This window comes from Nycticebus coucang, chromosome 16, assembly GCF_027406575.1.
Source record: "Nycticebus coucang isolate mNycCou1 chromosome 16, mNycCou1.pri, whole genome shotgun sequence".
Taxonomy (NCBI): domain Eukaryota; kingdom Metazoa; phylum Chordata; class Mammalia; order Primates; family Lorisidae; genus Nycticebus; species Nycticebus coucang.
Window position 1 is genome coordinate 89,203,959 of NC_069795.1, and position 15,680 is coordinate 89,219,638.

Here is a 15,680-nt window from a genome sequence, read left to right on the forward strand (position 1 = left end):
AAGAAGTATTTTGTCCCACTTTGATTTCTTACGGTTCTTTAAAAATCTGTTTTCCACAGGCATATCTGTGCTTATATGTATAATTTTTAAAATTAACCACTGAGATTTTTCATAGAAGCACTTTTCAAAATAGCCAAAAGGTAGGAAAAAACCAATGTCCATCAATGGATGAATGAATAAGCAAATTGCGATATAAACATATAACATTACTCAGCCTTAAAAATGAAGGAAACTCTCATACAACATGGATTATGCTAAGTGACATAAATCAAACACACAAAAAATAAATAGTTTACAACTGCACTTTCCTGAGGTAGGCAGTCAAACTCAGAAACGAAAGCACAATGGTGGTTTCCAGGGGGTAGGGGAGGACAGAGTAAGGAGCTATTTTGTAATGGGTACAGTGATTCAGTTTGGAAAGATGAAAAATTTCTGGAGATGGATGGTGATGATGATTGCACAACAATGTAAATGCAACTGAATTGTACACTTACAAATGGTTAAAATGGTAAATTTTATGTAATGTGTTAAAATAAAGCAAAAATATTTGGACTCATAATTAAATCTTAATTAAATTCTAAAGAATTCTACTCCTAGAAAGGACCCTCAAGAAAGTGGCATAAATAGAAAGAAGTGGTAATCAGTTATCATCTCATCACAATAATGAGTACAGGAAAAACGAATTTTAGTCTCCAGAATGGTCAGCCCTAATGCGGTGAAGTTTTAGGACACTCCTGAAAGTTGAGTGTGCCAGTACTCAGGATCCTACCGCTTTTCTGGTTCAGGACCACAGCTGCTAGCAGTGGTTTACCAGATCAGTGACACTGATGGAATGCAGGGTGTGACAAGTGCTAACTGTAGGGATGTAACAGAAAAGGATGAAGTATTCTTTTTGATATCATGCTGGATGCAAGACAGGTCCAGTCCACCTAGGATATTAGTTTGATATAAGCTCCTTATAATTGTACTTCCAACAACCATCCACTCTATTTTCTGGTTGCAACTAACTTTAGCTTACTATTAGGGTTTGGCACATGTCCAGTGAGGTCTACCACAGAAGAGTTGTTTCCAGCTTACTCTCTTTTTTTCCATGCTTTTGCCAGAACAGTTCTAGCAGTTCATACCTGCTGTCTTTCAGAGTGTCGGGAGTCATCATCAGGACTACAGAGGAATTCAAGGACCTGGACAAATAAAAAGTTTTTTTTTTTTTTTTTTTGAGACAGAGCCTCAAGCTGTCACCCTGGGTAGAGTGCTATGGCATCACAGCTCACAGCAACCTCCAACTCCTGGGCCAAGCGATTCTCCTGCCTCCACTTCCAAGTAGTTGGGACTACAGGTGCCCACCACAACACCCGGCTATTTTTTGGTTGCAGCTGTCATCGTTGTTTGGCCAGCCTAAGCTGAATTTGAACCTGCTAGCTCAGGTGTATGTGGCTGGTGCCTTAGCGGCTTGAGCCACAGACGCGGAGCCAGAAAAAGTATTTTTTATTTGATACTAGCACTCATGCCATAATGCTGTCACAATAAACACAATGATAATTATCCTTTCAGTATCACCAATTCATTCATACTTAGCCATAAAAAATACCACAGTTGTGCGAAACCTTCCCAACTGAGTGGCCCAGTACATGAAATATCAGGCTTAGGTATGCTGACAATTTCATATGTGTCTTATAAACACATTTCCAGACTTTTGGAAACACAACCAGAAGGCAGTTATTATTTATATGTGCCCTTGATGCCATGGGCCAAGAAAAGTATGGACTTAGGAGTCAGGCCACTTGAATACTAACTTTATTAATACTTAATAATAACACCTACTAAGTATGACCTTGGACAAATTACTTAAATCTCCCCAGAGTCAAAGTCATTTGTAAGTAAATTCAGATTTTCCAAAACCAAAAAGTAATCTCTTCTTCAGTTGTTGGTCATCATAGTCTTACTACAAGTAAGATGGAGTACTTAAATTAGAACAAGGAATTCTTGGCAATTTATATCAAAAAATAATTGAGAGAGCAGAATTTCTACAAACCAATATTCACAAACCATACTCCCATGATACTAGCTACTAGGGAAAGTCATACTATCTGGAACATATCATGGAGACACACACACACACAAACACACCACTCCCCTATTTAGATCCGAAACCTGAACAGGGCTCTCCTTGATAAGACATTTAGTCAACAGTCTGTCATGCTGAGAAACAGTGCAATGCAGTGAACTTTGTACAGTGAATAGAGGAAATTCCTAGTTCTCATTGTTAAGGACACTTACCTGATCAAAAAGTGTTCTGTTTACAAACAAGGTGTTGTCAGGCTTTGCAAGCTGCCGAGCAAGGAACGTAAAGAGACACCCTACTTGTGAGGGGGTAAAATCTGAATTCTCCACCATAACCTGATGAGCAAAAGAAACCATTTATTCAAAAGACATCTGGTTTCATACAAAAAAAAATACAATTAAAGGGAGAGAACTTCATTACTGAAGAATCATGAAAAGATTATTTTATTGACTTAGCAAAAATTGAGTTCAATGCCATTTAGAGAAGAAACAAACTATTTGCATACTCTAAAAGGGAAACAATTTAGTAAATTTGGGCATTTTTCTAGCATAATTTGGATGAGAACTGAACTGTTAAGAGATGAGGATATAGGATTTCAAAGAAATATTAATCATGAATTCTTAGACAATCTATTAAAATTAAATTTAAATTAAATCTAAATAACTCTCCTAATAATCTGTCCATTCATGAAGGAAGAAGAGTGCTGCTTTGGGGTTTAAAAGTTAGATAACCTGAGAGTGAAGTTATCCCAGAAAAGAAGCCAGCAATACAGTGAATGGCTTGTGCCGTGTCCACACATAGTTCCTTGAACAGATGGTTTTGGATAGTGGGCTTCTTACAGTAACACACAGTTATCAACTCGCAGTCATTTCTCTGCTTTAATTCAGCTCTTATCTCCTGAGTACTCACTATGTATAAGATGCTATCTATGGTAGGTGTCTTGAAGGGAATTAGGAGCTACAAAGGAAGGAGAGATGAGTAAATAAATCCTAAATAAAAGGTAAAATGTGATCAGTGGTATTCTAAAGGCAGAAATGATGACAGAAACACAGAGGAGAAAATTTAGTTCAACTGGCTAGAGAGGGAATTTGAAAAGAAATGAGAAAAATAGCTTTTCAGCTAAGTTTTAAAGCCCTTGCAGGGGAAAATGTCAGCAGAGAGGGTAAACCTCTGGCAGAAACAAAAGTGATCAAAAGCACGAACACAGAAAAGTGATTAAACACATAGAAGATCTTGTTAGGAAGAACTAGAACTTTCAGGAGAATGATGCAACACCATACAGGAGGGAAAAAATCAGACTGAAAGAAATTTAAGCCTCAAATGTCAACCAAAGGAATCTGGAATTTATTCCACAGAAAACTGGGGAGCACTAAAGGTATTAAAGCAGGGGAGTTGATTATGATCTGTCCCATGCTAGGAATATTACCCCGTCAGCAGGGCATAGAGTAAAGTAACAGAAGGAAGAAGCAGATGATGGGGAGACCAAGATGCGAGTCACTGCAGGAATCCAGGGGCAGACAAAAGGGTTGTAAACTAGGGCAGTACAGTGAAAAATGGAAGGAGGAAAGCATGCAAAAGACACTGCAGAGAGAAGGGAAACAGGACGAATCTTCCTGTGGGCGGAAACGTGGTTAAAGGAGCAGTAGAAAATGGCAGATTGTGAGCCTGATTGGCAGGTAGGACAATGATGTCATTAATAAAGAGAGAATGCAGAAGTCTGGAAAGGAAGATCACGTATTGCTTTGGGCTTGCTGAATTCATGGTGGGCACAACTCTACAACAAATTCAAGTATAGTACCCTGGCACATCTATTAAAATGTCCCAAGTTCCCTACTTCCATCTTCCATTCAAAGGCAAAGTAGGAGATTTCTCCCTTTATAAAATATTCCCTAGCTTTTGACATATCTCTTCTCACTTTGCTAGAAGTATAACCCTTTCTCTTACCATTCCTGTTTTTAGTCCAGTAATCTACTTGTATATCATTACCAGAGTACATAGATATTTAAAGTGACAAAAACTAATTCTCTCTTATACACACACATTCCAATTTGTAATATTCCAAGAGCTTTCTTAGCCTTCGTGTGCTCAGTCGTCACTCCTTTTCAGTGTGCAGGTCCCTTTCCTAGGACTCAGCTCATGGGGTCCAGCTAGAGCTCTTCTCTGTTGTTAACCCTTCATTTTGCTCTGAAAGTCTCTTCCCACACACATCTTTTGAGAAAATGGCTCTAACCCACAGCCAACCCTTTTGCCTCCTCAGTGAATATTTAACTATAGGTTATCATCCTACAACATCTCTATTTCCATCCTTTGACCTATTTCAGAGACCACACCTACACAATTTTCTGGGTAACTTCATAGAAAGTCACAAACTCACAGTTTTTTGCTGTCTGTAGCCAGTCTGCACACATAATAATGCTCGTTTGCCACCCTCTGATCACTGCCTATACTCCTGCTCTCACTGGTTCCTCAGAAGTATGCTTTAACAAGCACCAGAAATGAGAAAAATAATCCCAAAAGGTCATTCATATGTATCATGAGCCAAGTTTCAGAAAGAGCCCATTCAACATTGCCTCCATTTTGAAGGAAACGTAAATATTTTGAAGACCGTCTATAAGAGTGGCAAATTCCTCAACGGTAATATTGTGAAGTTCTTCATGCAGCTTTACTCTCTGCATTTGGATCATACTTCAAACTTAGTATAGTTGAAGTTCGAATTCCAATCTAACCAACTTACAAACATTTCTTAAACATCTACTAGGTTCCAAGTGCGCGGGATATGTTCTAGGAATGCTAAAATAAAGACAAAAATAATAATCCTCATGGTCTCTACCTTCAAGATGCTCAAGTTCAGAGAGGAAAACAGGTAAACAATTCTGATGCAGTGTGCTAAGTGTGGCATAATGAGTGTGAACACAGAGAAGGGGCAACAACTCAACACAGAAGTGTGGGAAAGGATTCAAACAGCACAGATGGTATTTAAGTCCCGGCAAATGGTTAGAAATTTGCCAGTTGCTGAAAAGGAAGGAAAAGGCAAGACAGGGTGAAATAAAAGCCCTGCAAAGAACACAAACCATGAAGATGACACAGAAATTTTAGTGCATTCCAATAATGTAACATGGCTGAGGAGTACATAATATAAGGTGGAGGGGGGGTGAGGAAGTGAGTGGGAGAGGAGAACAGTTATACCGCAGTAGTCAGGGCCTGGAAAATATAAAAGCATCTTCAATGTCATGTTAAACAGTTTAGGTGGATATGGGAAAAATTCCTATTTGTGCTCCAACATTGATTTTTCCCTCCAAACTTAGAAATAGAGCATGCATTTAGCTAAGCACATGGTTACCAAGAATACAGACTACTTACACATTTCTGTCACTCTAAGCAACTAAAAGCCACACATCTAGGTTCATGGCGATGTGATGTAACCAGAATTGTATTACACAACTTTTAAGAACTTTCCATTTAGGAAGGTTTTTTGGAAATCTAGGTGAAAATTCTCCATACTAGCCACTGGATCAAACTGGCATCATATTTGAGAGCTTAGCAATCCTATTCTTATATTTATCACTGTTTAACTCACAAGGTTAATAGCTCAAATGAGACAATGCATATAAACACATTTGGAAATTACAATATACCTTGATGTCATGCACAACCAAAACATTTTAATTCTGGTCTCTTGTCCAAAATAATCTAAGTCATTAAAAGGAATTAACCTCCATTTTATAGCTAAATGAACAGAATGAAAACTTTAAGCTTTCAACTACGAGAGGAAACTGGCCTGCTTGAAGTCATGTAGATGGAAAAGAAAAGAAAGTGTTTCTGCATTCATTCATTAGCAACAGCATGAATCTCAGAATAGCTTTTTGCTGAATCTAATTATATTTAGATCAGGATGATAACCTCTGTGTGCCTCAAACCTTTCTCAAGTGTCACCCATCATCCCAGTGCCTTGGTAAAATATTGCACTGCCTCAACAACAAAGCTATGTTCGTTTGAGACAAAAGAAGATTCTTCACATTAATTATTTTCTCAAAACACTCTGTAGTTAAGTTTTTATTATTCTACACAATCATATTAATATAGCAATTACCACAACATGCGTTTCTCAAGAACAGTATCCTGTATTATCTAGTCTAAAGTCAAGACACTTTAATATTTTTAATTCAGCTTTTGAGGACACGAACACCATAATAAAATTTTAAGATATGATTGCAACGTATTATTTGCTCTACAAGATTATTTTGTAACCTGCTACAAAACAATTTATTACCTTAATATAAATTTCAATATAAAGACAGATATTCTCTGAATACATACTTTCAACAAAATATCCACAATTCGTTGTTGATATTCCACAGCTTGCTTGTCATTTTTAAAATCTTCAAAAGTCTAAAAGGGGGAAGGAAATTTTAAAAAATAATTACTATTTGCACAATTTAGAAGGAAACAAGTTATTGCATTTTGTTTGTTTAGTTACTGAATTCTTGTTAATAAAATCCAAGTAAATCTCCAAATAAGATAATTATTCCTCATTGGGATTTTTTTAATTTCTCTTTTTTTTTATTTTTTGAGATAGGGTCTTGCTCTGTCAAGTGCAATGGCAAAATCATAGCTCACTGTTAAAATCCTCAGCTCAAGTGATACCCATGCCTGCCAAACTTTTAAAGTTTTGGTAAAGATGGGGTCTTGTTATGTTGCCCAGGCTGGTCTCAAACTCCTAAGCTCAAGCAATCCTCCTACCCCAACCTTCCAAAGTGCTGGGATTATAGGCATGAGCTACTGCACCCAGCTCAAGTTTTTTCTTATGTACATTTAAAGATAAACTTTTAGTGGATCAAGTAGAAAGCTATAGCATTTAATATAGCATGGTATTGTTAGACTTTAACAAATCAATAACTATAAAAATTTGAAAAAAAAGGCAGGCAATATCCAGAGGCAAAGAAAAAGAGAAAGAACACTAGTGCTGAGAGGCAATTTAGGAGCAAAGGTTTAAGAAAAGAATGATGAAACAGACCATACTTAGTCCTCATTCAGTCCATCTCATTTGGAAATAAGTAAGGTATGGTTCATTAACTGTCATGAGAAATAATTTTCATAATTTCCATGACAATTAAGAAAAAATGATGTCTAAAGATAAGCATTTAGGGCGGCACCTGTGGCTCAGTGAGTAGGGCGCCGGCCCCATATGCCGAGGGTGGCGGGTTCAAACCCAGCCCCGGCCAAATTGCAACAAAAAAAAAAAATAGCCGGGCGTTGTGGCAGGCGCCTGTAGTCCCAGCTGCTCGGGAGGCTGAGGCAAGAGAATCGCATAAGCTCAAGAGTTAGAGGTTGCTGTGAGCTGTGTGATGCCACGGCACTCTACCTGAGGGTGGTATGTGAGACTCTGCCTCTACAAAAAAAAAAAAAATAATAAAGATAAGCATTTAAAAAATTATTCTAAAATTGTGGAAATATTAAAATTATTAAATATTAAATGATTAATATTTAATAATATTAAATATTATTCCATTAACGGGCATTCTAATAATAATTAAAAATAATTATTAGAATACCTATTAATGGAATAGGTATTCTATTTTCAAAACACTGCCAAGTACAGCATTTTTAATTTTTTTGTCCTGGCACAAGCAGAGCCAAATATTCTGAATACCATGCATCAAATACATCACAACGTCAGATTCTGCTTGGCAGTATATGATTAACAGCATGTCACAAAAGTACCTAGCACATATAGGATGCATAGATAAAGAAACTGAAATCATATCCACTAAAAATAATTGAAATAAAAATATTTCCTGAATAGTAAGAATGACAGAAAATGAGAAGATCTTCCCTATGTTTTCACTTAACACATTTGATTCTAAGAAATGTTTAAATCCATATAGCAATAATCGATTGCTATTTTCTTGAAAAAAGGAAATGGAATACATATTATCATAATAGATTAAAAATAAAAAGAAATTTCACAACCATAAACTGTCAAGACTACAAGGTCTGACAATTAAGTTTGCAAACTTAACCTAGAAAAAGGGCTGTGTACCTCATTGCTGAGTATCACTATGGTCACCTTAGAAGTACTCCCCTTGGAAAGTTATGCACCAATGCCAGCACCTAGTCCACCCTTCAAACCAATTTTGGAACTTTTTTTCTGGAATGGCCAGAGATGTCATTACCCTTGAGGTCCTGAATGTTATCAAAATGTCTTCCTTTTGATATTTCCTTTGGTTTTTTTTTTTTTTTTTTAAGAGACAGAATCTCACTTTTTTGCCCTCAGTAGAGTGCTATGGTGTCACAGCTCACAGCAACCTCCAGCTCTTGGGCTTAGGTGATTCTCTTGCCTCAGCCTCCCGAGTAACTGGGACTACAGGTGCCTGCCACAACGCCTGGCTATTTTTTGCTGCAGTTTGGCTGGGGCTGGGTTTGAACCCACCACCCTCAGTATATGGGGCCAGTGCCCTACTCACAGAGCCACAGGCATCGCCCTCCTTTATCTTTGGGTAAAGAAAAAAGTTATTGGGGGCACATTAAGTAAGTAAGGAAGGTGGTCCAACACAGTTACTTGTTTACTGGCTAAAAACTCCCTCACAGCTGGGTGAGCTGGTGCATTGTAGTGAGGCAAGAGCCATGCATTGTGTGCAAAATATTCAGGTCATTTTTAGTCTAACTTTTTTAGGCAGTCTTTACAGATTTACAAGTTTCCAAATAGTAAACTTGGTTAACTGTTGGTCCATTCGGCAGAAATTCATAATGAATAATCCCTCTGACATCAAAATAGGTTAGCAACATTGTTTTGACTCTTGACTTATAGTTACTGAATTTTTTTGGTCATGGAGAATTGTCTGACTTCCAGCGTACACTTTGACACTTTGTTTTAGGGTAATATGAGTACATCCATGTTTCATCACCAGTGATAATATAGTCCACATCATTGTCTTGTCTCTCCAAAAGGTCTTAGAAAATTTCAACTCTCCTTCATTGGTGAGCTCCTTTGGGACCATTTTTGTACACACCTTCTCATGTCAAGATTTTCATTTGAGATTTTCCTGTTTCTCTATTAAGGCTTACTTAGTCTGCTATGCTTCTCACATTCTGTTGATGATTTTGATGCACAATTCGACAAAGTTTTACAATGTTTTCGTCAATTCAGCTCCTTACCGGCTGCCCTGATCTCCCTTCATCCGTGACATTTTCTCTCCCCTCAGAAAAACGTTTACTCCATTTATACACTGCTGTATTCTTCATGGCATTATCCACATAAACTTGGACTAACATGTCCCTAATTTCATTTCCACCCTTGCCAAGTTTAACAAGAAATTTAATGTTTGTTCATTGCTCTAATTCAAGCTCTGACAATCTCACAATGGCACACAGAAACATGCAAGAACAAGAATGATGCCACTCAGCAAGACACTGCCACCTGTCGACACAAATACAGCGTGAGACACTGATATACCAAGGTTGTGAAACCTCCCAAGTCCTTTGTACAGTGCTGCCAACTTAAGCACACAGTAGTGATTTTACAAACTTAATTTATAGTCCTTGTACATTATAGTTCTTTCCAAACCATAGCACCTGCTGTTCTTTAAATAGGCCCCTAAATTTCCCCCAGTATCTCCAAAGTATCTTTGTTCGTGCCCTTCCCTTCCTTCTGCTCAGGTTAACAAATGACTGTTGCATTGTCTAGTTAATTGTTTACAGTGAAAAGTAAAGTATTTTTAACTTTTTTTGTCAACTGGTCTCTGTTGCTGCCAATCAGCTGAGAAACGCTTAAATGAGTTACCAAGGAGGTTGCAGGAACTCTTAATCTAGAAGGCCCAGACAAAAGGTATTTTGATGTTTACGTGGGTTAAAATATGACCACGTCTAAAGATGGGAAGAGGGACTAGAAAGTCTTTCAGTTCTATCTTGTAATTTATGATACACACACACACACACACACACATCCCTGTTTGTTAAAGTGAAATGTCATTCTGCAGGTAAAACAGAAGGTACTATCTACTAATACAAGGGCTATTTAACCATAATATAAAACCACAGAGAATTAACATATGTATTTAAAACAACAGCACTGACAGCAAGTCAAAAACAGTTTCCTTAGGGATTTTCCTTTTGGTAGCATAAAGTCACTGCTTTGAAACACATATTGAAAGTCTGTTTGTGGGCGGTGCCTGTGGCTCAGTCAGTAAGGCGCCGGCCCCATATACCGAGGGTGGCGGGTTCAGGCCCGGCCCCGGCCAAACTGCAACCAAAAAAATAGCCGGGCGTTGTGGCGGGCGCCTGTAGTCCCAGCTACTCGGGAGGCTGAGGCAAGAGAATCGCTTAAGCCCAGGAGTTGGAGGTTGCTGTGAGCTGTGTGAGGCCACGGCACTCTACCGAGGGCCATAAAGTGAAACTCTGTCTCTACAAAAAAAAAAAAAAAAAGTCTGTTTGTATAAGCATAATTAAGTGATGACATACTACAGTGTGACTATTATGATACAGTTAATGACATATTCTGACAGTGTTAACCACCACCCAAATGGCACATCATTGCCATGTTAAACGTTATCATTTACAAAAATGCTTTTAATTATGAATGATTAGAGAAAAAATATGCAAAGATGCCCTAATGAAAAATGACAGTTGGTGAAGTACAAAGATAGACCTAAAACTCAAGTTCAAAGTCATCTTTAATTTAGGCATAAAAACTTCTGTAGTACCTTAAAAGTTACAGGATTTCTGTATGATTATGATAGCAAGGGATATCCTCATCCAAGGGTCAAGGAACGTTCTCTGTAAAAGGCCAGACAAGTAAATATTTCAGGCTTTGTGGGCTACATGTGGTCTCTATCACATATTCTTCTTCTTTAGGGGTCTAATTTGCCTCCTAAAGTATCATTCATATCCTTTCACATCTTGATATATCTACTGTTACCACCCTAATTCAAGCCACCATATACCCAGATTACTGCAAAAGTTCACTAACAAACAAATCTGCTTGCCTTTAGTCTTAGTCATTTCGATCCATTTGTGTCCCCCAAGATTCATGGTGAAAACCTAATCACCAAAGTGGTCGTATTAGGTGGTATCATCTTTGGAAGGTGATTAGATCATGAGAGCTGAGTCTCATGAATGAGATCAGTACTTTTACTTATACAATAGGCCCCAGAGACATTCTTTGCCCATTCCTGCCATTTGAGGACATAGTGAGAAAGTGCTATTTTATGAACCAGGAAGCAGGTCCCAAATAGACAAGAATCTCCCAATGCCTTGATCTTGCATTTCCAGCCTCCAGAACTGTGAGAAATAAATTGCTGGTACGAGTCACCTACTCTGTGGTACTTTGTCATAGCAGCCCAAACTGACTGAGACACAGAGTCAGAGGAAATTTTTAAAAGTACAAATCATGATACTTCTCTTCCCAAAAGGCTTCAATGGCTACTTACTGCTGTAATTACGATGTCCAAATTTCTCACTACGGATTATTAGACTCTACCTCTCTGAATTTGTTTCTCTTTGCGCTTTTCTTTACCCATAAAGATGCAAGCATACTGAACTTTCTTCAATTACTAAAATATATATTGCTCTGTCTCATTTCCACGCCTTTTTATATATTCAGCCCTTCTGCCTACAATATTTTCCCTACCCTTCACCTAACCTCTACTTGTTTTTTTAAGACTCAGAATGTAGTGATTTCATCCAAGAAACCTGCCCTAAGACCCCATTAGATGCCCCTCAAAAGTGTTTGTATACCATCACACACTTCCCTAAGGCATATACTACATTCTATACCAGGGGTCCTCAAACTACGGCCCGTGGTTCAGATGCGGCCCGCGGTTCAGATGCGGCCCACCAAGGACATTTATCCGGCCCACCAGGTGTTTTTGCCACAGCTGCCTGTCCTGCTTAGCAGCTGACTCATCCCGGCCTGCTGGGTGTTTTTGTGCCCTGCCTGTCCTGCTTAGCAGCCGACTTATCCCGGGCCGCAGTGCGCATGTGTGGAATGTGCACCAACTCTCTGACTCTGCTCCTTCTCTCTGTCTCTCCCTGCCCCTCCTTCTCTCCATCTCTTGACACTTCCTCTCAGTCTCTGGTGTAATCAAAGGTGTGCAGAGCCTGCTGCTGCCTAAGGACTGATGTAAGAACAAGTTAGGATTTATTTTTTTTTTTGAAGTTAGGAGGTCTATTTTCTTTTTTTACTTTGCAGTTAGTAGGGCCTTTCTTTGCGGTTAAGGGGGGCCTTTTTTTCCTGAAGTTAGGAGGTCTGTTTTTGGCAGATAGGGGGCGCCTTTTTTGATATTGGAAGAGCCCTTTTTTTTTTAAGTTGGTTAGTTGGTTGGGGGTGGTTTCAGGGTGGTTGCATCACAGTGATAATGCAAATAGTCAGCGCTCAGTGCTAATGCAAATTGTCAGTGCTCAGTGGTAATGATAACTGTAAGTGCTCAGTGTTAATGCAAATTGTTAGCGCTCAGTATTAATGCAAATTGTCAGCAGTCAGTGTTATCGCAAATGGTCAGCGGTCAGTGTTAATGCAAATGGTCAGTGCTCAGTGTTATCGAATGGGGGCCCCAAACTGGTAATCTGCCTACGGCCCCAGGGGAACTCAATCTGGTTCTGCAGACAGCTGAGGAGTAGGAAACCCAATTTAATTGACAGTAAGTGCATTTATATTCTAATTGCTATTCAGTTGTGTATGTGTATGTTGTGTGCTGTGTAAGCCCTGGTTCACACTGTTGTGATCTCTGAGCAGTGCGAGCCATATGGCTGAACTCGCATTAGATTCAGAAGAAAAAAGGCATATGTGCCTTCTTTTTTCCTGCAGTGGAATCTGATCGCATGGGTGAGAATACCCATGCGATCAGATTCCTGGGCAAGTTCACAGATCGCAGTGAGGCTCACACAGTGTAGTGTGAACTGGAAAGGTGGTGGAGGAACCGGCTCTGTAATCGTGCCTGTTCCCGCACCGCACAAGCATGAGCCTGAGGTAAAAGCAGAGTTCCACCATATGGGCAATGGCAAGGCTGAAATGATGTGAACTGGCAAGGCTGCATTGATGGGCACTGATCAGACTGCACTGATGGGCAGTGCAGTCTATGTGTCTCTGTGTGGGCAAAGTTATTGTTGGTATATTGTTTTTGAAGCACTGTATACATATATATATATATATATGTGCGTGTGTGTGTGTATTGGTATTTTACCAATAGCAATTTGGAATCCCTAGGAAACAATGATATCAAAAAAGAGAAAAACTGACTCGGAGTGTAGGATATTCAAAGAACAGTGGACTTATGATTACTTTTTCATGCAGTGCAAGGAAAGAGCTGTGTGTTTCATATGCCAGAATATAGTGTCTGTGTTCAAAGAAGACAATTTGCATCGACACTATCAAACTCAACATAAAGATAAATATGATTGTTTGGTCAGAGAAGTTAGAAAAGATAAAATATTAAAACTGAAATATACATTGACAATTCAGCAAAATACTTCTGTGAAGCAGAAACAGCTAAATACTTCATCACTGCGAGCAAGTTTTCAAGTTGCCAAGCTAATAGCATGCACTGGCAGACCATTCGTGGAGGGAGAATTTGTTAAAGAATGCCTTCTTTCTCTTGCCAAAGAGATGTTTCCAGAGAAGGTCGATTTATTCAATACAGTGAGTCTTTCAGGACCCTCAATTACACGTAGGATTGAAGAAATGGGAGACAATTTGCATCAGCATTTGCAAAACTCTGCAAAAAAACTTTCCTATTTTTCCTTGGCACTTGACGAAAGTAACGATGTTTGTGATTCTGCACAACTTCTAATTTTTATTCATGGGACAAATGACTATTTTGAAGTCACAGAAGAGCTTGCTGCATTACAAAGCATCAAAGGAGCAACTACAGGACAGGATATCTATGAAAAGGTTTGCCAAACTGTGAATAGTTTGGAGCTGGACTGGGCAAAACTAGCCAGTGTGACAATTGATGGTGCTCCTAGCATGGTGGGGTCTAAGAAAGGAGTAATTGCTCGCATTAACCAAGAGATGGACAAACATAACCATTCCCATCCAATAGCCATACACTGCCTCATCCACCAACAAGCGCTGTGTAGTAAATCACTGAAGTGGGACTCTGTTATGAAAACTGTGGTATCTTGTGTTAACTTCATTAGAGGTAATGCACTAAACCACAGACAATTTCAGGAATTTCTGTCTGAGCTAAATGTTGCCTGTGAAGATGTTTGGTACCACACAGAAGTCTGTTGGCTGAGTTGAGGGAGAGTTTTGAAACATTTCCATGACTTACTTCCACAGATTATAGCTTTTCTGCTTTCAAAAAAACAAAGAAGTACCAGAGCTCAATGATGCAAAATGCAAAGGGTACCTTGCCTTTCTGACACATGTAACAGAGCTACTCAACAGTTTCACTGTGCAACTTCAAGGAAAGGGGAAGCTCATCTGTGATATGCAATCACATGTGAAAGCATTTGAAGTAAAATTAGACCTCCTCATCAAACAAGTGAAGGAGGAAAATTTCTGCCATCTCCCCACAACTCAAAATCTGTTAGTGGAAAAACCATTGGTTGCATTCCCAAATAAAATGTGTGGATTCACAGGAAAAGTTGCAAAAGGAGTTCCAATTTATATTTAAAGAGCTTCATCTCCATGAACAGGACATACAGCTTTTCTGTAACCCATTTTCTATTGACATTGAAAATGTGGATACGATTTACCAAATGGAACTGGCTGAACTGCAGATTGTGACTCTCTGAAAGACACATTCAAGTCAAGCAGCCTTCCTAATTTCTATGCATCTCTCCCCTCTTAAGACATACCCTAATCTCAGGAACCATGCACTCAAAATGGCAACCATCTTTGGCAGCACTTATGTCAGTGGACAGACTTTTCCCAGAATGAGACATCTGAAATCTCCAACCAGATCTAGACTAACGGATGCACACTTGCATCACTTGTTATGACTAGCAGTGACAAATATGGAACTGGACATTGACCATCTCAGAAGCCAAAAGTAGGCCCATAGTTCCCATTGAAATACTGGTAAGATTGTTGATTTAACTTTACTTAAATATTGTATTTGTTCCCGTTTTGTTTTTTTACTTCAAAATAAGATACGTGCAGTGTGCATAGGAATTTGTTCATAGTTTTTGTTTTTTTTTTTAACTATAGTCCGGCCCTCCAATGGTCTGAGGGACAGTGAACTGGCCCCCTGTTTAAAAAGTCTGAGGACCCCTATTCTATACTGTGCTATAATCACTTTTATGCAAGTCTGATCCTCCTCTTCCACAAGGGCAGAATTTATATCCTATCACCCAAAGTTGCAAACCTCAATTAGAATACTATATGGGATAGACTATACACTCAAATATTGTCAAGCAAATGAAAGATTGTTTGGCAGCCTTACTATAAATCCTAAAATAATAATTCAGGTATCAGCATAATTCCAAATGTGGTGCAATGCTATCATAGCCCTTAAAAAAATGAAAACTGGGTCAAATTCTTTGTTTTCTCCACTACTCTTTCCATATTCTCCTGCCCCGTCACTTCCTGTTTTTTCATTTTGGGCTTTTTTTTTTCCTACTTGCTGGCCATCAAGTACCCTTATGTTCTCCTCTGGACATTTAAGGTTTCCTAAAACAA

At 38.8% G+C, this 15,680-nt stretch overlaps 1 protein-coding gene across 1 annotated transcript in view; it reads right to left on the reverse strand.

The window, feature by feature from the left end:
* VPS8 (VPS8 subunit of CORVET complex) overlaps positions 1–15,680 on the reverse strand; it is a 329,884-nt gene that overhangs the window by 173,267 nt on the left and 140,937 nt on the right. Inside the window, exons 29-31 of the mRNA XM_053565122.1 lie at positions 6,380–6,451; positions 2,278–2,397; positions 1,125–1,181 (exon numbers count right to left, since the gene is read on the reverse strand). Coding sequence (XP_053421097.1) covers positions 1,125–1,181; positions 2,278–2,397; positions 6,380–6,451 — 249 coding nt within the window. The remainder of the gene's footprint in view (positions 1–1,124; positions 1,182–2,277; positions 2,398–6,379; positions 6,452–15,680) is intronic.